Source organism: Oculina patagonica, chromosome 6 (genome assembly GCF_052425735.1).
Source record: "Oculina patagonica isolate OP01 chromosome 6, crgOcupat, whole genome shotgun sequence".
Taxonomy (NCBI): Eukaryota; Metazoa; Cnidaria; class Anthozoa; order Scleractinia; family Oculinidae; genus Oculina; species Oculina patagonica.
The window spans coordinates 9598699-9625410 of record NC_135763.1 but is presented as its reverse complement, the minus strand read 5'-3'; the positions used below and the strand labels follow the sequence as shown (position 1 = coordinate 9625410).

General features: G+C 32.1%; 1 protein-coding gene and 2 long non-coding RNA genes across 3 annotated transcripts; all 3 read left to right on the top strand.

Annotated features, from left to right (window-relative positions):
* Positions 1-81: 81 nt before the first annotated feature.
* Positions 82-26712, top strand: LOC144657838 (uncharacterized). Its single transcript, XM_078518200.1, has 94 exons — positions 82-97; positions 384-407; positions 513-536; positions 3547-3576; positions 3660-3683; positions 4058-4090; positions 4179-4202; positions 4326-4349; positions 4518-4541; positions 4641-4664; positions 4744-4767; positions 4856-4879; positions 4991-5023; positions 5112-5135; positions 5259-5282; positions 6423-6446; positions 6733-6765; positions 6854-6877; positions 6992-7015; positions 7186-7209; positions 7309-7332; positions 7412-7435; positions 7524-7547; positions 7659-7691; positions 7780-7803; positions 7927-7950; positions 8596-8619; positions 8705-8728; positions 8834-8857; positions 8988-9011; positions 9112-9135; positions 9238-9261; positions 9498-9521; positions 9599-9622; positions 9713-9736; positions 9880-9903; positions 9996-10022; positions 10107-10130; positions 10219-10242; positions 10359-10382; positions 10483-10506; positions 10725-10748; positions 10852-10875; positions 10979-11002; positions 11105-11128; positions 11213-11236; positions 11326-11349; positions 11465-11488; positions 11594-11617; positions 11756-11779; positions 11868-11891; positions 11996-12019; positions 12123-12146; positions 12252-12272; positions 12397-12420; positions 12590-12613; positions 12819-12842; positions 12941-12964; positions 13130-13153; positions 13315-13338; positions 13600-13623; positions 13725-13748; positions 13852-13875; positions 14156-14179; positions 14281-14304; positions 14726-14749; positions 14926-14949; positions 15053-15076; positions 15176-15199; positions 15306-15329; positions 15426-15449; positions 15549-15572; positions 15674-15697; positions 15809-15832; positions 16121-16144; positions 16245-16268; positions 16485-16508; positions 16598-16621; positions 16715-16738; positions 16838-16861; positions 16967-16990; positions 17088-17111; positions 17213-17236; positions 17391-17414; positions 18375-18398; positions 18530-18553; positions 18665-18676; positions 18989-19009; positions 19763-19795; positions 21476-21795; positions 23032-23167; positions 23769-23810; positions 24829-25295; positions 26070-26712. Exons 1-94 carry the CDS (start codon positions 82-84, stop codon positions 26277-26279), a joined length of 3339 nt encoding a protein of 1112 aa, XP_078374326.1. The 3' UTR covers positions 26280-26712.
* LOC144656060 (uncharacterized) lies at positions 1978-2517 on the top strand. The gene is made up of 5 exons (XR_013571252.1): positions 1978-2002; positions 2091-2114; positions 2226-2258; positions 2347-2370; positions 2494-2517. It is a non-coding gene; the product is annotated as an uncharacterized LOC144656060 (long non-coding RNA).
* LOC144656061 (uncharacterized) lies at positions 2688-3049 on the top strand. The gene is made up of 4 exons (XR_013571253.1): positions 2688-2712; positions 2810-2833; positions 2914-2937; positions 3026-3049. It is a non-coding gene; the product is annotated as an uncharacterized LOC144656061 (long non-coding RNA).

Below are 26712 nucleotides of genomic sequence, written 5' to 3'. Positions count from 1 at the left end.
TCATTAATATTACTTGAAGTGAATTTATCACTGCTATATTTATCTTTCCTTTCTATTTTTTTTTGATTTCCAGCTCCAGAAATGACTACTACAGATGGTAAGTGTGACATAAAAATAACTACTTTAGATTGTATTATTACTAGCATAGTATTAGATGATTATTTCTGGACATAAAGGACGAAGGATAACCCGAATAAGTTCATTGTGTCCAACAATTCAGACAACAAATGAGGATCTTGATAAATAGATTGTTATATTTCGGTATAAGCTATACCATCATCAGACATGATGGTAAGTCTAACATTAATGCTTATTACGGCAGTTTTTATTTTCATCGCTTTATGTTCGCTTTTATCTTATCTTTCATGCCTTTTCATTTTTAGCACCTGTGATAACTTTTACAGATGGTAAGTTTCACATTGATGTTATTTTTAGGTGGTTTTAGTTTTGTAATAAATTCTTATTTTATCGGTATTAATTTCCCTTTATCTTTCGTACCTTTTTATTTGCAGGTACAGAGATGCCTACTACAGATGGTAAGCCGCTTTAAAAATGTCACATACATCGAAATAATTTTAGATTTTGTATTTGAATCTAATTTACCGCTATGAGTTTTACTTCAGTTATATACTTTGTGCTGTTTTTTTTAGCAGAATCAGACATAACTTCACAAAACTTTGTTGTTTTAGTTTTAGTATTTCATTCAAATTAATCTAAGTAACTGCACTTTTTTATGCTTGCATTAAATTTTATCTATTATCTTAACATTATCGTTCGTACAATTTTAGATGTAGCCCAAGTTAAAGCTACTACAGATGGTAAGTGTATCATTAATATTACTTGAAGTGAATTTATCACTGCTATATTTATCTTTCCTTTCTATTTTTTTTATATTTCCAGCTCCAGAAATGACTACTACAGATGGTAAGTGTGACATAAAAATAACTACTTTAGATTGTATTATTACTAGCATAGTATTAGATGATTATTTCTGGACATAAAGGACGAAGGATAACCCGAATAAGTTCATTGTGTCCAACAATTCAGACAACAAATGAGGATCTTGATAAATAGATTGTTATATTTCGGTATAAGCTATACCATCATCAGACATGATGGTATAGCTTATACCGAAATATAACAATCTATTTATCAAGATCCTCATTTGTTGTCTGAATTGTTGGACACAATGAACTTATTCGGGTTATCCTTCGTCCTTTATGTCCTGAAACTGTCATCGGGTACTGGATGTTTATTTCTATTTCCTGAAATCCTATCTTTTATACTTTTTCATTTTCAGCTTTAGAAGCAACTACTATGACTGCTACAGATGGTAAGTCTAACATTGATGCTACTGACAAAGTTTACGATTTTTGTCGTTTTATGTTTATTGCTAATATTTTATACTTTTTCACTTCCAGGACTAGAAAAAACTACTACAGATGGTAAGTTTACTCTTAATATAACTAGCATAGCTTAGTCGTTATATCTATCAAGATTAAGATTTATATCGTTATTTATTTCTATAAATGTCATCTATGATTATTTTTTATTTTCAGCACCAGAAATAACTACTACAGATGGTAAGTCTAATGTTGTAATTACAATAGTTAGACAATAAGAGCGTGCGCTGTTGGGGAAAAATTCCAGATATATATCAATGATGCTCATTAGCACAGTTTTTTCTATTTTTATCGTTTTTTGTTTATGATTATATTCCTTAACATTATGTTTAAAACCCTTTTACTTTTAGCACCAGGAGTAGCCACTACTGATGGTAAGTCTAATATTGTTGTTTATACTCATAGTTTTACATTTTTGTCGTTGAATTTTATAACATTTTTTTAAATTTTTTTAAAACTTTTCCATTCCCAGCAGCAGAAGTAACTGCTACGGATGGTGAGTCTAAATTCCATGTTTCTACTTTAGTTTTTGATTTTTGTCGCTAATTTTACCTTTTATCTCGTTTTATTTTCAGCACCAGAAGTATCTACTACAGACAGTAAGTCTAACATTTTTTTTCACCACAGGTTTTGATTTTAATCGTTCCAAGTTTTTTAAATTCATATTCCATACTTTGTCGTTTTTAGCACCCGAAGAAACTACTTCAGATGGTAAGTGTGACACAGAAATAACTACTATAGATTGTACGTTTACCCTAGCATAGTATTAGATGTTTATTTCTCTTTCCTGAAATCTTATCTTTTGAACTTTTTTATTTTCAGCATCAGAAGCTACTACTATGACTGCTACAGATGGTAAGTCTAACATTGATGTTACTGACAAAGTTTTCGATTTTTGTTGTTCTGTGTTAATTGCTAATATTTCATACTTTTTCAATTCCAGGACTAGAAAAAACTACTACAGATGGTACGTTTACCATTAATATAACTAGCATAGGTTAGTCGTTTTTTCTTTTATTTCTATCAAGATTAAGATTTATACCGTTATTTATTTCTTTAAATGTTATTTATGATTATTTTTTATTTTCAGCACCAGAAATAACTACTACAGATGGTAAGTCCAATGTTGTAATTACAATAGTTAGACAATAAGAGCGTGCGCTGTTTGGGGGAAAATTCCAGATATATAACAGTGATGCTCATTAGCACAGTTTTTTCTATTTTTATAGTTTTTTGTTTATGATTATATTTCTCAACATTATGTTTAAAACCCTTTTACTTTTAGCACCAGGAGTAACCACTACTGATGGTAAGTCTAACATGGTTGTTTATTTTCATAGTTTTACATTTTTGTCGTTGAAGTTTATAAGATTTTTCTAATTTTTTTTAAACTTTTTCATTTCCAGCAGCAGAAGTAACAACTACAGATGGTGAGTCTAAATTTCATGTTTCTACTTTAGTTTTTGATTTTTGTCGTTAATTTTATCTTTTATCTTTTTTTTATTTTCAGCACAAGAAGTATCTACTACAGATGGTAAGTCTAACATTTTTCCACCACAGCTTTTGATTTTTATCGCTCCAAGTTTTTTTTAAATTCATATTCCATACTTTGTCGTTTTTAGAACCCGAAGAAACTACTACAGATGGTAAGTCTAACATTAATGCTTATTAAGGCAGTTTTTATTTTCATCGCTTTATGTTCGCTTTTATCTTATCTTTCATGCCTTTTCATTTTTAGCACCTGTGATAACTTTTAAAGATGGTAAGTTTCACATTGATGTTATTTTTAGGTGGTTTTAGTTTTGTAATAAATTCTTATTCTATCGGTATTAATTTCCCTTTATCTTTCGTACCTTTTTATTTGCAGGTACAGAGATGCCTACTACAGATGGTAAGCCGCTTTAAAAATGTCACATACATCGAAATAATTTTAGATTTTGTATTTGAATCTAATTTACCGCTATGAGTTTTACTTCAGTCATATACTTTGTGCTGTTTTTTTTAGCAGAATCAGACATAACTTCACAAAACTTTGTTGTTTTAGTTTTAGTATTTCATTCAAATTAATCTAAGTAACTGCACTTTTTTATGCTTGCATTAAATTTTATCTATGATCTTAACATTATCGTTCGTACAATTTTAGTTGCAGCCCAAGTTAAAGCTACTACAGATGGTAAGTGTATCATTAATATTACTTGAAGTGAATTTATCACTGCTATATTTATCTTTCCTTTCTATTTTTTTTTATATTTCCAGCTCCAGGAATGACTACTACAGATGGTAAGTGTGACATAAAAATAACTACTTTAGATTGTATTATTACTAGCATAGTATTAGATGATTATTTCTGGACATAAAGGACGAAGGATAACCCGAATAAGTTCATTGTGTCCAACAATTCAGACAACAAATGAGGATCTTGATAAATAGATTGTTATATTTCGGTATAAGCTATACCATCATGTCTGATGATGGTATAGCTTATACCGAAATATAACAATCTATTTATCAAGATCCTCATTTGTTGTCTATTGTTGGACACAATGAACTTATTCGGGTTATCCTTCGTCCTTTATGTCCTGAAACTGTCATCGGGTACTGGATGTTTATTTCTATTTCCTGAAATCCTATCTTTTATACTTTTTCATTTTCAGCTTTAGAAGCAACTACTATGACTGCTACAGATGGTAAGTCTAACATTGATGCTACTGACAAAGTTTACGATTTTTGTCGTTTTATGTTTATTGCTAATATTTTATACTTTTTCACTTCCAGGACTAGAAAAAACTACTACAGATGGTAAGTTTACTCTTAATATAACTAGCATAGGTTAGTCGTTTTTTCTTATATTTCTATCAAGATTAAGATTTATACCGTTATTTATTTCTTTAAATGTTATTTATGATTATTTTTTATTTTCAGCACCAGAAATAACTACTACAGATGGTAAGTCTAATGTTGTAATTACAATAGTTAGACAATAAGATCGTGCGCTGTTGGGGAAAAATTCCAGATATATATCAATGATGCTCATTAGCACAGTTTTTTATTTTTATCGTTTTTCGATTATGATTATATTTCTCAACATTATGTTTTAAACCCTTTTACTTTTAGCACCAGGAGTAGCCACTACTGATGGTAAGTCTAACATTGTTGTTTATACTCATAGTTTTACATTTTTGTCGTTGAAGTTTATAACATTTTTTAAATTTTTTTTAAAACTTTTTTCATTTCCAGCAGCAGAAGTAACTACTACGGATGGTGAGTCTAAATTCCATGTTTCTACTTTACTTTTTGATTTTTGTCGCTAATTCTACCTTTTATCTTTTTTTATTTTCAGCACCAGAAGTATCTACTACAGACAGTAAGTCTAACATTTTTTTTCACCACAGGTTTTGATTTTTATCGTTCCAAGTTTTTTAAATTCATATTCCATACTTTGTCGTTTTTAGCACCCGAAGAAACTACTTCAGATAGTAAGTGTGACACAGAAATAGCTACTATAAATTGTACGTTTACCCTAGCATAGTATTAGATGTTTATTTCTCTTTCCTGAAATCTTATCTTTTGAACTTTTTTATTTTGAGCATCAGAAGCTACTACTATGACTGCTACAGATGGTAAGTCTAACATTGATGTTACTGACAAAGTTTTCGATTTTTGTTGTTCTTTGTTAATTGCTAATATTTCATACTTTTTCAATTCCAGGACTAGAAAAAACTACTACAGATGGTAAGTTTACCATTAATATAACTAGCATAGGTTAGTCGTTTTTTCTTATATTTCTATCAAGATTAAGATTTATACCGTTATTTATTTCTTTAAATGTTATTTATGATTATTTTTTATTTTCAGCACCAGAAATAACTACTACAGATGGTAAGTCTAATGTTGTAATTACAATAGTTAGACAATAAGAGCGTGCGCTGTTTGGGGGAAAATTCCAGATATATAACAGTGATGCTCATTAGCACAGTTTTTTTCTATTTTTATAGTTTTTTGTTTATGATTATATTTCTCAACATTATGTTTAAAACCCTTTTACTTTTAGCACCAGGAGTAACCACTACTGATGGTAAGTCTAACATGGTTGTTTATTTTCATAGTTTTACATTTTTGTCGTTGAAGTTTATAACATTTTTCTAATTTTTTTTAAACTTTTTCATTTCCAGCAGCAGAAGTAACAACTACAGATGGTGAGTCTAAATTTCATGTTTCTACTTTAGTTTTTGATTTTTGTCGTTAATTTTATCTTTTATCTTTTTTTATTTTCAGCACAAAAAGTATCTACTACAGATGGTAAGTCTAACATTTTTCCACCACAGCTTTTGATTTTTATCGTTCCAAGTTTTTTTTAAATTCATATTCCATACTTTGTCGTTTTTAGAACCCGAAGAAACTACTACAGATGGTAAGTCTAACATTAATGCTTATTACGGCAGTTTTTATTTTTATCGCTTTATGTTCGCTTTTATCTTATCTTTCATGCCTTTTCATTTTTAGCACCTGTGATAACTTTTACAGATGGTAAGTTTCACATTGATGTTATTTTTAGGTGGTTTTAGTTTTGTAATAAATTCTTATTTTATCGGTATTAATTTCCCTTTATCTTTCGTACCTTTTTATTTGCAGGTACAGAGATGCCTACTACAGATGGTAAGCCGTTTTAAAAATGTCACATACATCGAAATAATTTTAAATTTTGTATTTGAATCTAATTTACCACTATGAGTTTAACTTCAGTTATATACTTTGTGCTGTTTTTTTAGCAGAATCAGACATAACTTCACAAAGCTTTGTTGTTTTAGTTTTAGTATTTCATTCAAATTAATCTAAGTAACTGCACTTTTTTATGCTTGCATTAAATTTTATCTATTATCTTAACATTATCGTTCGTACAATTTTAGTTGCAGCCCAAGTTAAAGCTACTACAGATGGTAAGTGTATCATTAATATTACTTGAAGTGAATTTATCACTGCTATATTTATCTTTCCTTTCTATTTTTTTTTGATTTCCAGCTCCAGAAATGACTACTACAGATGGTAAGTGTGACATAAAAATAACTACTTTAGATTGTATTATTACTAGCATAGTATTAGATGATTATTTCTGGACATAAAGGACGAAGGATAACCCGAATAAGTTCATTGTGTCCAAGCTGAAATATAACAATCTATTTATCAAGATCCTCATTTGTTGTCTGAATTGTTGGACACAATGAACTTATTCGGGTTATCCTTCGTCCTTTATGTCCTGAAACTGTCATCGGGTACTGGATGTTTATTTCTATTTCCTGAAATCCTATCTTTTATACTTTTTCATTTTCAGCTTTAGAAGCAACTACTATGACTGCTACAGATGGTAAGTCTAACATTGATGCTACTGACAAAGTTTACGATTTTTGTCGTTTTATGTTTATTGCTAATATTTTATACTTTTTCACTTCCAGGACTAGAAAAAACTACTACAGATGGTAAGTTTACTCTTAATATAACTAGCATAGCTTAGTCGTTATATCTATCAAGATTAAGATTTATATCGTTATTTATTTCTATTAATGTCATCTATGATTATTTTTTATTTTCAGCACCAGAAATAACTACTACAGATGGTAAGTCTAATGTTGTAATTACAATAGTTAGACAATAAGAGCGTGTGCTGTTGGGGAAAAATTCCAGATATATATCAATGATGCTCATTAGCACAGTTTTTTCTATTTTTATCGTTTTTTGTTTATGATTATATTCCTTAACATTATGTTTAAAACCCTTTTACTTTTAGCACCAGGAGTAGCCACTACTGATGGTAAGTCTAATATTGTTGTTTATACTCATAGTTTTACATTTTTGTCGTTGAATTTTATAACATTTTTTTAATTTTTTTTTAAAACTTTTCCATTCCCAGCAGCAGAAGAAACTACTACGGATGGTGAGTCTAAATTCCATGTTTCTACTTTAGTTTTTGATTTTTGTCGCTAATTTTACCTTTTATCTCTTTTTATTTTCAGCACCAGAAGTATCTACTACAGACAGTAAGTCTAACATTTTTTTTCACCACAGGTTTTGATTTTAATCGTTCCAAGTTTTTTAAATTCATATTCCATACTTTGTCGTTTTTAGCACCCGAAGAAACTACTTCAGATGGTAAGTGTGACACAGAAATAACTACTATAGATTGTACGTTTACCCTAGCATAGTATTAGATGTTTATTTCTCTTTCCTGAAATCTTATCTTTTGAACTTTTTTATTTTCAGCTTTAGAAGCAACTACTATGACTGCTACAGATGGTAAGTCTAACATTGATGTTACTGACAAAGTTTTCGATTTTTGTTGTTATGTGTTAATTGCTAATATTTCATACTTTTTCAATTCCAGGACTAGAAAAAACTACTACAGATGGTAAGTTTACCATTAATATAACTAGCATAGGTTAGTCGTTTTTTCTTATATTTCTATCAAGATTAAGATTTATACCGTTATTTATTTCTTTAAATGTTATTTATGATTATTTTTTATTTTCAGCACCAGAAATAACTACTACAGATGGTAAGTCTAATGTTGTAATTACAATAGTTAGACAATAAGAGCGTGCGCTGTTTGGGGGAAAATTCCAGATATGTAACAGTGATACTCATTAGCACAGTTTTTTCTATTTTTATAGTTTTTTGTTTATGATTATATTTCTCAACATTATGTTTAAAACCCTTTTACTTTTAGCACAGAAATAACACAGAAATAACTACTACATGGTTTTTTATTTTCATAGTTTTACATTTTTGTCGTTGAAGTTTATAACATTTTTTTAATTTTTTTTAAACTTTTTCATTTCCAGCAGCAGAAGTAACAACTACAGATGGTGAGTCTAAATTTCATGTTTCTACTTTAGTTTTTGATTTTTGTCGTTAATTTTATCTTTTATCTTTTTTTTATTTTCAGCACAAGAAGTATCTACTACAGATGGTAAGTCTAACATTTTTCCACCACAGCTTTTGATTTTTATCGTTCCAAGTTTTTTTTAAATTCATATTCCATACTTTGTCGTTTTTAGCACCCGAAGAAACTACTACAGATGGTAAGTCTAACAGTGATTTTCCTGCCATAGATTTAGATTTTATGTCGTTCTAAGATTATTACAATCAATTTTGTCCTATGTATTTTCTCAATGATTTTTTTAAACTTTTTCATTTTTAGCAATAGAAGTAACAACTACAGATGGTAAGTTTAACCCCTTTTTTACCAAAGTTTTTGATTTTTATCTTTCTAATTTTTTTTAAATATTCCATTCTTTTTTCTTTTTTAGCAGCCGAAGTAACTACTACAGATGGTAAGTTCAAGATTGATTGTTTTTATTACCACGCCTTATTTTTTCATTGTTTAACGTTTTTTGTTCTTTCTCTCATATTTATGTTTCAAACTTCTTCATTTGCAGCATCAGTAGTAACTACTACAGATGGTAAGTCTAACATTGAAGATGTAACCATATTTTTAGATTTTATGTCGTTTATTACTATCAATTTTTTCTATGTTTTTTCAACGTTTTTTATTATTTTCTCAATATAATTTTTGAACATTTTTTATTCTAGCACCAGAAGTAACCACTGCGGATGGTAATTGTTGTTTTACCAAAGTTTTAATTTTTTGTTTTTTGTCAATTTTTTGTTTTAATTTATAACAATTTTTCAATTTTTTTAACTGTTTCATTTCCAGTAGCAGAAGAAACAACTACAGATGGTAAGTCTAAAATTGTTGTTTTAACCATAGTTTTAAATTTTTGTCGTTTGAAGTTTATAATAATTTTTTCAATTTAATTGTTTTTTACTTTTTCATTTCTAGCAGCAGAAGTAACTACTCCAGATGGTGAGTCTAACCTTCAGCACAGTTTTTAATGTTTGTCGTTAATTTTAAATTTTATACTCTTTTATTTACAACATCAGAAGTAACTACCACAGATGGTAAGTTGAACATTGATAATGCTACCATAGTATCAGATTTTATGTCGTTCTAAGTTTGTTACTATCAATTTTGTTCTATGTTTTTTTCAACGTTTTTTGTTATTTTTCTCAATATAATGTCTTTTAACTTTTTCATTTCAGCACCAGAAGTTACAACTACAGATGGTAAGTGTAACATTGTTACTTAATATCTTTGTCATAGTCTGACGTTAACTTTAGCTTTTGTACTTTTTTATTTTCAGAACTTGAAGTATCTACTACAGATGGTAAGTCTAACAATTTTTTCCACCGCAGTTTTTGATTTTTAACAATTTTAAGTTTTTTTAATTTAATGTTCCATTATGTTTCCTTTTTAGCACCCGAAGTAACTACTACAGATGGTGAGGGTAACATTGATGTTGCTTTCATATTTTTAGAGTTGATATTGTTCTGAGTTTATTGCTATCGATTTTCTTATCTTTCTTCTACGTTTATTGTTTTTTTTTTTCTCAATATTATTTTTTCAAAACTATTTGCTTTCTAGCAGCCGAAGTGACAACTACAGATGGTAAGTCTAACATTGTTTTTTTTTAAATTTTTTGTTGTGTAAAGTTTATAAAAACATTTTCAATTTTATTATTATTTACTTTTCATTTTCAGCAGCAGCAGAAGTAACCACTACGGATGGTAAGTCTAATCTCCATGTTTCTACCTTAGATTTTGTTTTTGTTTTTCGTTAATTTTATCTTTTTTATACTTTTTCATTTTCAGCACCAGAAGTAACTACTACAGATGGTAAGTCTAACAATTTTTCTACTACAGCTTTTATTTTTTATCGTTCCAAGTTTTTGTAATTTTATATGTCATACTTTTTCATTTCCAGCACCAGAAGTAACTACTACAGATGGTGAGTCTATTATTGATGATGCTACCATAGTTTTAGGTTTTATGTTGTTCTAAGTTTATTACTATCAATTATGTCATTTTTCTCAATATTGTGTTTTTAAACTTTTTCTTTTCTAGCAGCAGAAGTAACAACTACAGATGGCAAGTCTAACATTGTTGTTTCTATCACGCTTTTGTCGTTATGTTGCTTGAAGTTTAAACAATGTTTTCAATAATATTGTTTTAACGTTTTTATTTTCAGCACCAGAAGGAACTACTACAGATGGTAAGTCTAATATTGTTACTTATTAGCACAGATTTTGATTGTTATCGTTCTTGTTAATTATTATTTTTCTTAATATCATGTTTTTTTAACTTTTTTTGTTTCCCGCAGCAACCGGAGAGTAACATTGTTGCTTATTATCATAGTCTCACCTTCATGTTTCTACCTTAGTTTTTGGTTTTTCGACGTTAATGTTATCTTTTGTACTTTTTCATTTTCAGCACTAGAAGTATCTACTACAGATGGTAAGTCTAACATTGATGCTTTTTAGCGTAGTTTTTGTATTTATCGTTCTATTTTTATTGTTATTTTGCTTAATGTTATGTTTTAAAACTTTTTCATTTTCAGCAGCAGACGTAACCACTACTGATGGTAAGTCTAACATTGATGCTTTTTAGCGTAGTTTTTGTATTTATCATTCTATTTTTATTGTTATTTTGCTTAATGTTATGTTTTAAAACTTTTTCATTTTCAGCAGCAGAAGTAACCACTACTGATGGTAAGTCTAAAATTGTTGATTTTACCATAGTTATTTTTTTTTGTCGTTTGAAGTTTATAACTATTTTTTCAATTTCATAATTTTTTACTTTTTTGTTTTCAGCAGCAGAAGTAACCACAACGGATGGTGAGTCTAATCTTCTGTTTCTACCTTAGTTTTTTTTATTTATTTTTGTCGTTAATTTTATCTTGTTTTCTTTTTCATTTTCAGCACCAGAAGTATCTACTACAGATGGTGAGTCTAACAATTTTTCTACTACAGGTTTTGCTTTTTTACCGTTCGAAGTTTTCGTTATTTCATATTCCATACTTTTTCATTTCCAGCACCAGAAGTAACTACTACAGATGGTAAGTCTTACATTGATGATGCTACTATAGTTTTAGATTTTATGTTGTTGTAAGTTTATTACTGTCAATTTGTCTTATGTTTTATCAACATTTTTGAACGGTTTTAATTTTTTAGCACCAGAAGTTACTACAACAGATGGTAAGACTAAATTGTTGTTTAAACCATAGCTTTGCTTTTAATTTTTGTCGTGTGAAGTTTATAACAATTCTTTCAATTTTATTGTTTTAACTTTTTCATTTCCAGCAGCAGAAGTAACTACTACGGATGGTGAGTCTAACATTGATGATACTACCAAAGTATTAGATTTTAAGTCGTTTTAAGTTTATTACTATCGATTTTGTCCTATGTTTTTTCAACTCAATATATGTCTTTTAACTTTTTTCTTTCATACATTTTTGTTTTCAGCACCAGAAGTATCCTCTACAGATGGTAAGTCTAACAATTTTTCTTTCACAGCTTTTGATTTTTATCGTTCTAATTTTTTTTAATTTTGTATTCCATACCTTGTCGTTTTTAGCACCCGAAGTAACTACTACAGATGGTAAGTCTAACACTGAATTTCCTACCATAAATTTAGATTTTATATCGTTCTGAGATTATAACAATTAATTTTGTCTTTTTTTTCCAATAATTTTTCATTTCTAGCAGTAGAAGTAACAACTACAGATGGTAAGTCTAACATTGTTGTTTTCATCATAGTTTTAATTTTTTGTCGTTTGAAGTTTATAACCCTTTTTTTTTAATTTTATTGTTTTAACGTTTTCATTTCCAGCATCAGAAGTAACTACTACAGATGGTAAGTTTAATATTGATGCTTATTAGCACAGATTTTGGTTGTTATCGTTCTTTTTTAATTGATATGTTTTAATATTATGTTTTTAAACGTTTTTATTTCCCCCAGCAGAAGCTACAACGACAGATGGTAAGAGAAACATTGCTGCTTATTATCATAGTCTAACCTTCATAGTCTACTACCTTAGTTATTGTTTTTCTACGTTAATTGTTATTTTTCTCACTATAATGTTTTTTAACGTTTTCTTTTCTAGCACCAGAAGTAACCACTACAGATGGTTAGTCAAGCATTGTTGTTTTTCTATGGTTTTAATTGTTTTCATTTGAAGTTTATAATATTTTCCAAATTAATATTTTTGAGTCTTATTAGCGCAGCTTTTGGTATTTATCGTTCTACGTTCATTGTTATTTTTGCCAATATTATGTTTTGAACTTTTTCATTTTCAGCGGCAGAAGTAACTACTACAGATGGTAAGTCTAATATTGTTGTTGTTATCATAGCTTTCAATTTTTGTCGTTAAAAGTTCATATTTTTTTTTTCAAATGTACTGTTTTCAACAATTTCCTTTCCAGTACCCGAAGTAACCAATACAGATGGTAATCTAATAGTTTTACTGTTGGTTTAAATTCTTATCATTTTTTTTAATTTCATTATTTAAAACTTTTTCATTTCCAGCTGCAGAAGTAACCACTACAGATGGTAAGTCTAACATTGTTGTTTTTTACCCTGCGTTTAAATTTTTATCGTTTCACGTCTATGACAATTTTTTCAATTTTATTGTGTTTAACTTTTTCCAGCACCAGAAGTAACTACTACAGATGGTAGGTTTAACTGATTGATGGTACTACCATCTACGATCTCTTTTGTTTGTTCAAAGTATTTTGCATTTTCTTTCTGTTTCCTTTCATCATGTTACGAAAGTGACGTAGTTTGTTATACTTTTTGTTGTTTTAAATTAATTCCCATGTCTTTGAATTTTTTTTCAGCACTAGAGGTAACCACTTCAGATGGTAAGTCTAACCATCATGTTATTGCTGTAGCTTTTTAATGTATTTTTCGTTGTTTTAAGTTTATTCAATATTATTTTCACATCTTTTTTCATACTTGTTCCTTGTACAGTAATTGCTTTTTTTCTCGATATTTTAACTTTCATGTTGTTGTTTTTTCATAGGACAAGAAACAACTAGTACTGATGGTACGTATAACAGAAATTTTACTACTTTAGTTTGACATTTTTGTCGTCTTAAGTGTTTTCATATTTCTTTAAATTTGTTCTTTCATGTTTTTGATTTCTTGCACCAGAAGTACATACAACAGATGGCAAGACTTAAGTTATTGTTACTTTAAATTGTTTTATTTTTTTCTCCATTTAACGTTATTACCGTTATTTGCCATTGTATTACTTCATTGTTATTTGGCAATTTTGTAAATCATATCTTTATTGCCTTTTTCTCAGCACTAGAAATGACCACTACAGATAGTAACTGTTACATTTACGTTACGTTAACATTAGTTGTTTTTTTTTTCATTCTAATATCTTCACTGTTATATTTCTTATTCTTCCCGTCTTTTCATTTCCAGCACCAGAAATGACAACATCAGAGGGTATGTCTGGTATTAATGTTAGTTAAAATTGGTTTGGTTTGTTTTTGTTCTCACATGAATCCCATAATTTTAATGTTTTAATTTTTCGTGTCTCCGTTTTCAGCAACAGAGATAACTACTACAGATGGTAAGCTTAGTTGAAGTTGTTTTAGTATTTTTCGTTCTAATATTTTTGCTATTACCGTTAAAGTTACTTAAAATTATTCTATTTTTTGTTCTTATTTTTTTGCCGATATGGTTATCTTTTTTTTATTTGTTTTTTGGCCTTTCATTTCCAACACAAGTGATAACAACTTTAAGTGGTACAAATACCTTATATTGATGACACTATAGAACTGTTGTTTTTTTTTGTCGTCGCAAGTATATGGCTAATTTTTGATATCCTCTTTCATTCTTTTCATTTCCAGCAACAGAAATAGCTACCACAGATGGTAAGTATAGTATTAATGTTGTAGATTTTTCTAAGTTTTGCGTCTCTGTAAGTAAATTGCTATTTTTGAAATCTTATTTTTCATGGTTTTTGGATTTTCAGCACCAGAAATGACTACGACGGAAGGTGAGTCCAAGGCCCCGTCCACATTAACCCGGGTAAATTTGAAAACGATACGCTTCATTAGTAAGTAAAAGTAAAAGTAAAGTCTTTATTTAACGAGGGTAGCACTAAAATAACATAAAAATACTAACAAACCAGTGGCCCTCTAAAATTATTTACAATAAAATATAAAAATACACTTTTTCACGCTCCAAGTCCAAACGCTCATTGGTGAGCATTTTTGAAAAGCTCCGTTTTCGGTGACCGAAAACGCCGTTTCAGTGTGGACGGTTGGCCTATTCCGAGAAAAAAAGATGCGTTTTCAAATTTACCCGGGTCAGTGTGGATGGGGCCTAACTCTTATGTCACTGAAGGTAATTTTTTCGTTTAAATGTTATTGTAGCTAAAACGTAATCTAATCTTTAATGTTTTTTTTATTCTCCAGCATCAGAAATGACAACCACGGATGGTAAGACTAAATTTTTCCCTTTTATTATATCATTTTCTTAATCTCATTTTCAGCACCAGAAATAACTACTACAGAGGGTAGGTATAATATTAATGTTAGTTAAAATTGGTTTGGCTTCTTTTGTTTTCATTTGAATCTCATAATTTTAACTTTCTGTTTCGTGCCTCTATTTCCAGCACCAGAAATAACGACTAAAGATGGTAGGTCTAACGTTTAAGTTAAAGTTACTTAATATGGTTTAAATTTTTCGCTCAAATATTAATGCTAACATGGTTATCTTTGTTTTTGCATTTTCTTTTCCAGCACCAGATTTAACTATTACAAGTGGTAAGAATAACATTGATGTCACCAACTTTTTTTTAATTTATTGTTGCCCCAAGTCTTTATCTGTTTTTTAAAATTATCTTTCATTCGTTTCATTTCCAGCACCAGAAGTAACTACTACCGATGGTAAGTATAACATTGACGCGATTAGTGTTTTCAGTGCTTGGTCTTTGTAAGTCAATTGCTTTTTTCTGAATTCTGATATTTCATGTTTTTTTTTTATTATTTCCAGTTCCAGAGATAACTACGACAGAAGGTGAGTTTAACGCTAACGTTACTAGAGGTTGCTTATATTTCGTTCAAATTTTACTGTGGTCATAACGTAATTATTTTTGGCCTTTTCATTCTCCAGCATCAAAGATAACTAACACAGATGGTAAGACTACAAATAATGTTTATTGAAATTGTTTTAACCGATTTCCTTCTATTTTTCACTATCTGTTTAATCTTATCAATCACGGCTTTTCATTTCCAGCGCCAGAAATTACTACTACAGATGGTAAGTCTGACGTTGATGTTTTTAAGATTGTTTTAGATGTTTTTGCCATTCTAGTATTTGGCAATTTTACAATTCATATTTTGTTTTGCCATTTTTTCCAGCACCAGAAATAACTACTTCAGATGGTAAGTACAACATTTACGTTACGTGAATATTATTTAATTTGTTTTAGTATTTTTCGCTCAAATATTTTTGCTATAATCTTCTTCTTAACTTTTTCGTCTTTTCATTTCCAGCTCAAGAAATGACTAGTACAGATGGTAGGACAAGTGTTAATTAAGTTAAATTTTTTTTTTATTATTTCCATGTGAATCCCACAATTTTGCGTGCTTCTGTTTCCATTACCAGAGATGACTACTACAGATGTTCAGTCTATCGTGAAAGTTACTTTAGATTGTGTGAATCTTTATTTCTTGTTTTATTGCTATAATATGGTTATCTTTTGTTTCTTTTGTTTTTTTTTCTAACTCAAGTTATAACAATTATAAGTTATAAAAATACCTAACATTGATGTTTTTAATATTATCTTTCATGCTTTTCTTTTCTAGCACCAGAAGTTTCTACCACGGATGGTAAGTATAGTGTTTATGTTGTATTTTTTAAAATTTTGATCTTTGTAAGTTAATTGCTATTTTTTTTTAATTTCATTTTTCACGTGTTTTTTATTTGCAGCATCAGAAATAACTACGACGGAAGGTGAGTCTAACTCTAATGTCACTAGAGGTAATTTTTTTGTTTAAATGTTATTGTAGCTAAAACGTAATCTTATCTTACAAGCTTTTTTTTTATCTTCCACTACAACAGATGGTAGGACTAAAGTTAATGTTTGAAATTTAAAATTGAAATTGTTTAAACTTCTCTTCTATTTTAACACTTTTTAAAATCTTATCAATTACTCCTTTTCATTTGCAGCACCAGAAATAACTAGTACTGATGGTAAGTCAAACGTTAATAATTGTAAGATTGTTTAAGGTTTTGTGCCATTCCAGCGTACAATCACATGTTTATTGCCTTTTCTTTTCCAGCACCGAAAATAACTACTACGGATGGTAAGTGTAACATTTACTTTACGTTATATATCTTTTGCTCTAATATTTTTGCCAATATTTTTTTCTTATCCATTTCGTCTTTTTCATTTCCAGCTCAAGAAACGACTACTACAGATGGTAAGTCTAGTGGCAATGTTAGTTAAAATTGGTTTAGTTTTCTTCTTGTTTCCCTTTATGCCATAATTTAAATCTTCTTTTTCGTGCCTCTGTTTCCAGCACCAGAGATAACTACTACAGATGGTGAGTCTGACGTAAACGTTACTTAGAATTGTTTTAATTACTATTTTTTATTCTAACATTTCTGTTATTATCTTTTTCTTATCCTTCCCGTCTTTTCATTTCCAGCATCAGAAATGTCTACTACAGAGGGTAGGTCAAGTGTTAATGTTAACTGCGTTTTTCAGCTTTTTTGTTTTAATTTTAATCGCATAATTTTAAATTTCTTTTTTCGTGCCTCTGTTTCCAGCACCAGAGATAACTACTACAGATGGTAAGTCTAATGTTAATTTCATTTAAATCTGTTTGATTTTTCTTTCTTATTTTATTGCTATAATTGTTTTATCTTTATCTTTCTTATCTTTTCTTTTCCAGCACCAGAGATAACTACAACAGAGGGTAAGTCTAACCATTAAATCAAACTTAACCTTTTTGTAGGTGGTATACCTTAAGTCTAATGTTTATGTTAATTGAACTTGTTTTTTTTTGTTTAATTATTATTAGTAAACACTATTATATTCAACTTACCTTGTTTGCCTTTTTTAACTTTCAGTACAAGCGACGACCACTACAGTTGGTAGGTTTAGCAATTTTATTTATCGAAATAATAATAGTTTTATCTTTCATGTTTTTTATTTCACTTCCGCCGCCTGAGATAACCACAGTGAAACCCGGATATAACTGAAGAAGTCTCCAGTATAGCGAACAATATTTTTCAGGCTTGGCACAGTTACCGTGCAAGTATAGGACAGAACGTGATATAACGATTTCTGGAATAAAGAAAATCCTGTTACATCGAACACAGTCAATAATTATAAACCTAATTCTACCACCATATAACCGGAATCCAAGAAAGAAAAATGTCATCACGCGACTGAAATTAAACGCAAAACAAATAATTACTGATGGAATAAACAGCTCATTGTAAAATTTATTAATAATTCATGAGGGTGCAAACCAATCCCAGCACAGTATTCAGATCACATGTACACAACTGTAAACACCAATACGAATCAGACGAAAGAATTAACTTTTGATACAAACTCCTGCTCAGCTAATTAGTATTCATTAACTTTTGATACAGATCTCTACTGATTCGCATAACAATACTTTATATTCAATTTATTGTTTTCATTTCTCAAGTAGAATAAAATATTCGCGTCCGATCTGTATGGCCGTTTACAATGGCTCGCCTAGCGGCTCGCCATTGTAAACGCCCATACAGATCTCCCGCTCATATTTTATCTACTACTTACAGGCTGTCACAGGGCACTATAGTGACTTGCTGAGTGGGTGCTGCAATGTAATTGTTTAAATTTAAAGCAAAATAACCATAAACCAAACACCAATATTCTCGATAACGAAGATTTCGGTCGTTTTCTCGCAAATTATAACAGAGGTTAGTTTCCAATTTTAATCATTAAAATAATTTCCTAGTCCCTGGCACTTCGCGATATCGGAGTTCCACTATTTTACAGATGACGCTGTTATTTGAACTATTAGTATTATCTTATGTTTCGTGTCTTTCCATTTCCAGCACCAAAGATATCCACTACAGTTGGTAAGTGAAACACAACATTTGTGTTGTTATTGTATTGGAAATCTTACTGTGATTTTGCCTCTATCGTTTTCTCATTTTCTAGTTCAGTCATCTGTATCTCAGACTAACATATATTTCGTACTTTTTTTCAGCACCAAAGATTACAACTACAGAAGGTGAGTCTAGCGTTAATTGATATAACTTGAAGTTAGTCAGTTTTTTTTTAGTTGAATATAGATCTTTTGGTATTAACTAAAACCTTATCTTTTGTATCTTTTCTTTTGCAGCACCAAAGGAAGGTAAAGCTGACATTTGTATTACAAAAAATGATTTGATTCAAATTTTTATTTTATTCAGACAATGTGGATTTGACTTTTTTGTGGTTTTTGATCAATTGATCGATCAATAATCAATCAATCAATCAATCAATCAATCAATCAATCAATAAATCAATCAATCAATCAGTCAGTCAGTAGTCAGTCAGTCAGTCAGTCAGTCAGTCAGTCAGTCACTCAGGCAATCAATCAATTAATCAATCAATATAAGAAAGTTTCACAGTATGACTTACGGAATGTTGAACTTATCTTTTTATATATTTCTCTCTATTTTAGTAACAAACGGCGCGGTCATAGGTGAGCCGAATACCAATATTAACTTTTTTGAGATTTATGTCAGACTTTCCAAGTTCCTTGTAACCCTCACATTCGAATTAGAAACCTGCAAACTTTGTCAACAAGAAATAAAGATGAAAAGAGTTTACCAAGACAGAGACTGTAGAAAGTGCCAAATGTTTGAAAGAAATTGCATGTAAACGAGGCTTGGGGTAGATTTTGAGCAAGTGACGTCACTTCAAAGCATCAGACCTATTCCGCCGTTCAGACAGAGTGACATAACGGTATTCAGTATTAAGGAAAAAATGGGCACGATGCGCCAGTTATTGAATTTCAGCAGTAAAAAGCCAGATAAATAGATGACACAAGCAAAATTCAGTGAAAATGAATTACAATATTACACCCGCTTTCTGTGTTACGTGCATAGCTATCTTTCTACATCCATCTTTCTACATCCATCTTTCGACAACATCTTTCGACATCATCTTTCGACATCGTCTTTCGACGTGCTGTTTGAAATGAGCCAATCAAAACCTATACATACCGTTGTTGGTTTCATGCAAATGTGCGAAAAGTTCAGAAGGTCATGCTAGTGGGCTGTGATTGGCGGATTTCGATCCGTGTTGTTTATTTAGCACGTCGAAAGATGGATGTCGACAGAAAGCCGCTATGCACGTAACACTGAAAGCGGGTGTAAAAAAGTTTAAGTATGTGAGATGGCTAAGCTTTGTCAGACCTTTCTTTAATTTAATGCTGTTTATTTTGTTCATGTAGGAAGGGGTGAAGTAATTCCCACCACCGCAACAGGTAAGAAAAAAATTGTTTGTTTTAATTCGTAGTTTTATTTTGTACAATTAAAAGTATCCAGTGGAATTTCGATTTCTCGAACCCTCGATTTCTCGACCTCTCCGAGAACTCGAAGCAAAAGTTGTTTCTCTTGGACTTGCTTCATTCAGTCGAACTCTGCAATTTAAGTTCAAGTTTATGGGAACAATAAACTGATGTTAATGTGACCTGAGAGAAACCACTCAAGACAGCTAGGCACATTTGGTTTAGTAACACTTTATTCATAAACTACTCGTATGTTAAACGATAAACACTCCTATGTTCTCCGATATGTAATCCCATAGCTCTAATGTCTCGCATACCTAGGAATCTCATCATGCTCCGATCTCTCTAGTATCACTCGATCCCAAAGTCCAAGCACGGGCGACAACAACGAGTTCCTATGTTTAACAATGCATCCTTTAATATTTTAGCTGATCCAATGTAGATTTATATCTGTAAATGCAGGCCTTACAATGGTTCCAATCGGCTCTCTCACGTGCCCTCTGCATGCCCCTTACCTCTAGTTCGAACACACACGCCTCTTGCAATCATTGTTTGCTTCGTGCAGATCCTCACAAGTTCTTTTTTCCCACCCTCCCTCCCATGATTGGAACCCTTGTGTTTCGCCATTTTACCCACATATTCAGTTCTTTACGGTATACTTGGCGTTTGCTTTTATATACAGTGGTTGCTTAAGCCTACCATTCCTGTATTAATGAAAACTAGTGATTTATGTTGTTACTCAGACTTTTGTCCTATTTTATTTACCTTAATCGTATTGGCGTTTGAGATTAAAGGTCGGTGGCAGGGAAGTGCACCCTTTGGCTGCACCTTACCCCACAGTAAGCCTCTAGCCCACTGGAGACAGGTCCGGAGAAATATCCATTCCAGGGTGGCTACCCCCGGTACCACCTGATCTGTACTCCCCCCAGGGGGGCTCCCCCCCTGGTTCTCACAATCCCTCGGAACTGTGGGATATGGGCCTCACCCCTGGAGGCAGGTCCGGAACATTTAACCCAGGGTGGCTACCCCCGGTACCACCTGATCTGTCCTCCCCCAGGAGGGCTCCCCTCCTGGGCCCCTAGACCCAAGTCACGCTTCCCTGCCACCCTTATTTTACCCACAACCAGTGTGTCATTGTCACTTGTGTATTGCTTTAGCAACAACTCAACCAGCCCTCGAAAAGAGGATCATTAACTACCAATTTCTCGAACTTCCCGAGTTACCTTAAGGCCGCGCAGGACCCTTATAGTCATTTTGTACGTACTTATTTAAAGAGTATGCACGAACTGCCGAGACTGAAGCCGACAACAAACGAAATATTCATGAGAATTCTTCTCTCAAAGTTCTTTGTACAAGTAATTGCCCGTTATTGTTCTTAGCTTTGTGTCCCATGGCGAGTTATCATAATTAAATTCACAATATAGCACACATTGTCAGCATTGTTGTGAACATTGACTCGGAAGGTTTTCACAAGCCTCAAAAACCTGCAACTTTGTGTCCAAGTTTTCTCCGCAGATAAAGGTGTCTTTGTTTGTAGACAGGCATAAACGATCCGTAAACGACTGTTGGACTCGTGTGGATGAAATAATGTATACAGGTTTACAGACAAAAAGTAAGGTGCGAAATATTTTTATTTAACATTGCTTTCCCTTTAAGAAATTCCATGTCAAGACAATGCCCTCGGGGCTGAAGCAGGAGGAAAATTGCCAGGTGCGAGTTTCAAAGCCTCGTCCAGTTACGCTGAATACGTGCCTTCCAATGGCCGGTTAAATGGTCCACTGGCCTGGTGTTCCCTGGGAGTTACTGTAGGACAAGAATTCCTACAAATTCATGTGCCGGATGCGGAAGAGATTTGTGCTATTGCCACCCAAGGGACTGGATACAACAAGGGCAGGGAGCATGTTATAGATTACTACATAGAGTACTCCGAGGATGGAAATCATTGGCAGGCATTAGAGGAAGATGGAGAGTTGAAGGTACCTTGTTGTTGTTGTTGTTGTTGTTGTTGATATTTTTGGTGATGATGATGATGATAATGATGATGATGACAACAATGATCACGGAGACGACAACAGATGACGACGACAACTGAGATGAAAACGATCTTATATAAATGCAATAGATTCAGTATATGAAACTTTGTTAACTCGCTAAAGACGATGATTTAAAAATATAGTAGTATTATTCACTTAAGGCAAGTCCACACTTGAAACAAAGCGAAATCACGGAGAAGGTGCCATAAGAGCATCGTTTCTAATCCTTACTTTTACGATTCATTAGGATTTTTAGTTTTTTAGAAAGTTCTTTGTAGTTAGGATAATCTTTAATTAGGAATACAAGCGTGATCCGCTGATGATGTAATGACGCTCTTGTCCTAACTATCAAAGACAAATCAGCATGCGTCGAGGACAAGGCAAATAATTTTACGTACCTTCACGAGGAAATAGACAGTGCAATATACCTTTTTATTTATAAGAGGCGGCAGCATGTGTAATTTGAACGCATACATTAAATATTCATAACCATGCAAAATAAATAAATAATAAACAAAAATAGATTTCTGCATATTAACGGATTTAACACATTCGAAAAAATTAATGGCTTATTGGTTAGTGCGTTGTACTTTGGATCGAGCAGTCCAAGTTCAACTCCCGAATGGGTTCGCTGCGTCGCATTCTTGGTCAAGACCCTTTGCTCTCACAGTGCCTCTCTCAACCAAGGTGTGTAAATAGGTAACGGCGAATTTAATGCTGGTGGTGGGGTGGCGGTAACCAGCAATGGACTATCATGCCATATATATAGGCGGAAGTAGAAATACTCCTATTAGATTAATGCTACGGAAACCGCGATAAGCTTTAGCCTTACGGGTCACTACGCTTGATCGTACCTTTATAAAAAAAAACAATTCTGATTGGTTTAAAAAGAAGTGCAGGTTTCCTAAAACATGAATGAAGAAAAAAATAGCTGGAGCATCAATTGCGAGAAGATTTCCCGCAAAGTTAGTAAAAAGAAACACAACGATTTCTGACATCTGTTGACCGTCTTCCGAGATATTTCTAAACTCCTTGCTTAGATTGCATAAGTTGTAAGCAATCCAATAAAGTGTTGTTATAATTGGTATCGTTACAATATAAGCATAACGGGACTTTGTTAACGTAAACGATAGAGTTGTATATATTTTGATATAAATTTTTATTTCATTTGTCAAACAGGTTTTCAAGGGCAACAAGAACTCTAAATTTACCTCCAAACAAGTATTGTCGGTTCCCGTGGAAGCCACGTACGTCCGTATTTACCCACTCAGGTACAAAGGATGGATGTGTATGAGAGCTGAATTATATGGAAGAGGTAAGCATTCTATAAAGAGGCAAGTCATGCAATTTAACTTTCAGTTAGAGTGTTATAGCAAAGAACAGCTACCGTGTATAACAGATCTGAAACAACTGCAGTACTGAAATGAATGGAATGATCCTCGCAGTGTGTTAGCAATTTAAGCGATTGCTTTTTGTAGCCTGAAAAAAAAATTCAAGGCTACAACGGGATCTGAAACCATGAAAATGCGAAATGCCGGTGCGTTGCTTTACTCTTGAACTGAGCTATGAAGCCTTGATACGTTAGAAGCAGGTCAATTGTGGGTACCGCGGATAAATGATGAAATGAATGAAATAATCCTCGCAGTTTGCGAGGATAATTGCATTTATTTTGTCATTCATCCGCAGTTCACATATATGTCTTTGATATTTTTACTTTGTCCATACTAGTACTGTTACCCAGCTACAGAGAAAGTTTCTCGACAAGATTTAGTTCAATTTAAGTTTTCATGGCCTCTAGTCTTTGCTAGCTCATGCCAAGCCTAGTTTTCTGTTTTTATTTTGTTGTTGTTGTTACAGAATGTTCAAACTTTCTTCCTTCCTTCAAATTTATTTGTTTGTTTGTTTGTTTATTTTAGTTACAAAAAGACCCATCAATCCAAAGGCACCATTTCCAGCAGGTATGACAAAAAATTAAAACCCTTGTTCATTAACGTATTCTTATAATTAACGACCCATTAACGGAAGGGCAAAATCGCCACAAAGAAAACATTTTTCCGAATTATTTATCATAGGAGACACATCAGGTAACGAACCAAATAACAGTTTATATCTCAAGAGAGAGAGAGAGAGAGAGAGAGAGAAATCATTTTTTTTTAAATTGTGAAATCTGACCAGTTTTCGGAGCAAAAAGCCAAAAGTTGGCTCTTTATACTGCATTTAGCTCCTAAGCTATTAATATATTTTTTGAAACTTTTAAAAATTTCAAACCTTCCTTATTTTTCTCTTATGATGAATATTTTCCCCCCATCCAGGCGCCCGTTTCTTGAAGATCCCGAAAAGTTTTTGCACTCGGAAAGCGATAGGAAAATCTCAAACCTTATGATTATAGAGCAGACTTTTATACGCATATTTTTAGTTTGAACAGAGGTTCCCTTCATACAAAGGTTCAGGCCTGTACACTTTTCTGTTTTTTAAGATACAGATAATTAAAAATCGCTTTGCGGGCCCGAAAAGTTTTCGGGGCTTTCGAGAAACGAGCCTCAGGACCGAGAGAAAATAATCATTGTTGCAATAATAGGTTATAATTAAGTTAGAAAAAATGAAATAAGATACTCTTATTGGTTGGTTGGTTGGTTTGTTTATTCATTTATTTTTTAATTATCCGTTAGTATTTGCCACACGAGGAAGATAGCCAAGTAGTTTTACAGTGTAATTGTAGCTGCATAGATTTAAGATTTCTGATCATTGTATTGCCTTTCCAGTATATTTTATGGTAAAAATATGCATTTCTTTTCATTGTACATTTGATGAATTTGAACTTGTTAATATGTATAAACTGCAGAAAGAGCGTCAGAAGAGATCAATCATCTTAGATGATCCAATTTAAACTGAATTGCAAAGAAGCCTGAAAAGATCGGGGTATCAACTGATGGACTGAACAAAAGGTTTTTAATGATTGGTGCTTTTATGTTCTAGGTGCTGAAAGTGAACTGCCTTTGCCTCCGACGTCACCGCAACCTACACCTGCAAGTGAAGTCAAAAGAGGAGGGATGGACATAGGAATATTGATTGACAGCTCCTTTGGTGTAACTGCTGACCAATTCGAGCGCCAGAAGTCATTTGTATCACAGCTGGTTATTTCTATCAATAAGCATTTCACCAACGTTCATTTTGGAATCATCGTCTATAGTGAGAAACCCGAACTTGTAATGAGCCTGCAGAAGGTGGATCAAGTCGGCAGCGTAAAGTCGATTATCGAAGGGGTGAAGTATATCCCTGGGGGGCACCGTACCGATCTCGCCATGTTGTACGCAAGCAGGAAGCTGTTCTGTTCCAAGGGATGTAATGACCGCCCAGACGAGGACAATGTAATGATTGTTTTCACATCTGAGAACACTGATGTGAAATCTCTCCCGTACAGTCTTGTATCACCTATAATGAAGGTAAGCATAGTAGTAATATAAGGCTGGAGTTAACCCTGTTAGTGGATAGGTAAGGGTACGTTGAAGGATAGGCAAATCATTAATTTGTCCTCCCAGGCACCTAGCTCCACTTATACATTATTGCACGTCTATACTATAGGACAAACAGTTGAGACACTTGCCGTTATAAAAGGTACGCTGTCCTCCTTCCCCCCTCTCTCCCTTTGTCATGTTTAACCAAGGATAGAAGAGTATAGAAGCAACCTTCTGAAAAACAGTCGCGACATTCTAGAAAGAGATTTTTTTGCACTAGACTCGCGTTTGTCTCAGCTGGTTTTGTCCAGGTATTGTAATATACGTGCAGTATTTATTTACTCAGGGCCTAGCTAGGTGATAATTTGCATATTGACCACCTTTCCTTTAGTTACCTATTTACTATTGGGGCTTATTTTCATCCTTACATGACTATTCAACATAACAGTTTTCTTTAACTAAAAAAAAAATAAAAATATAAAATAATTGTGACACTCTTCAGAAAAGCCACCACAAATACAATACTAAATTGGCAAATCTTCAAAGAATTGAAGCAGCTAAAACAATTGTAACTTTCGTCCAATCAAAATGTCCGTATGAAATGTCTTATGTCTTTTGAAAGCCATGCTGTTGAAGCCACATAAGCAGTTTTTTCTACAGGTAATATGATGACATGTAGGACTTAAATGTATTCAGTGGCTATAGCACTTTCTGTTAACCTTCACTGAATGTAAATTTTGTATTTTTTTTCTTCTTTTTCAGAATTGTACGTCGAATATAATCGCTGTTGGAATAAGTAAAAATGTTAGCAAATCAGAGCTGGTCAAAATAGCGTTAGGATCAAAGGAACGCGTGCTCAAAGTTGTGTCTCCTGATGATCTTGACTCAGGAATTATCGATAAGATCGAAGGAGTGATTAAAAAGTCTCTACCTTTTAAGCCTTTAGATGCCTCGCTTTCAGAGTGGATTTGACGTCGTCAAGTTTCAACTCGATTTGAAAAAGGAGTTGAAAATAGTGTCTCCTTACTACTCTAACCAATAACCAGAGGGCAAAATAAATTTAGCGAAACGCTTTACCGGCCAGTTAAAAGTTCTAATATCAGTGTTCAAAAGGGAATTCCTTTGAAATTAGAAAATTCTTAGGGGGGCATTAGACCATAAAAGAACAAGCCAAGTGTTTTACTTTAAAAAAAATTACAAATTAAATCATGCATTTCTTGATGGATCAAGGTTAGCTTTAGCATCAGTTAGGTAGGAAAGCAATTTGAATGAGTTATTATAGAGCAAGCAAATTTCAGCGATTTTTTTCGTTATACTGTAACTCACTTAATATTAAGTAGTATCCTTAAGAAAGTTATAAGCACATGTAATAAATTTGCAAATTAAAAGCTTGACATTTACTTTT

Excerpts from the sequence above, each read along its gene's own strand:
- LOC144657838 (XM_078518200.1), top strand. Across the intron at positions 10,749-10,851 it reads AGAAGTATCTACTACAGATG|CAGCAGACGTAACCACTACT; the intron begins GTAAGTCTAACA and ends TTTCATTTTCAG. Across the intron at positions 15,330-15,425 it reads AGAGATAACTACGACAGAAG|CATCAAAGATAACTAACACA; the intron begins GTGAGTTTAACG and ends TTCATTCTCCAG.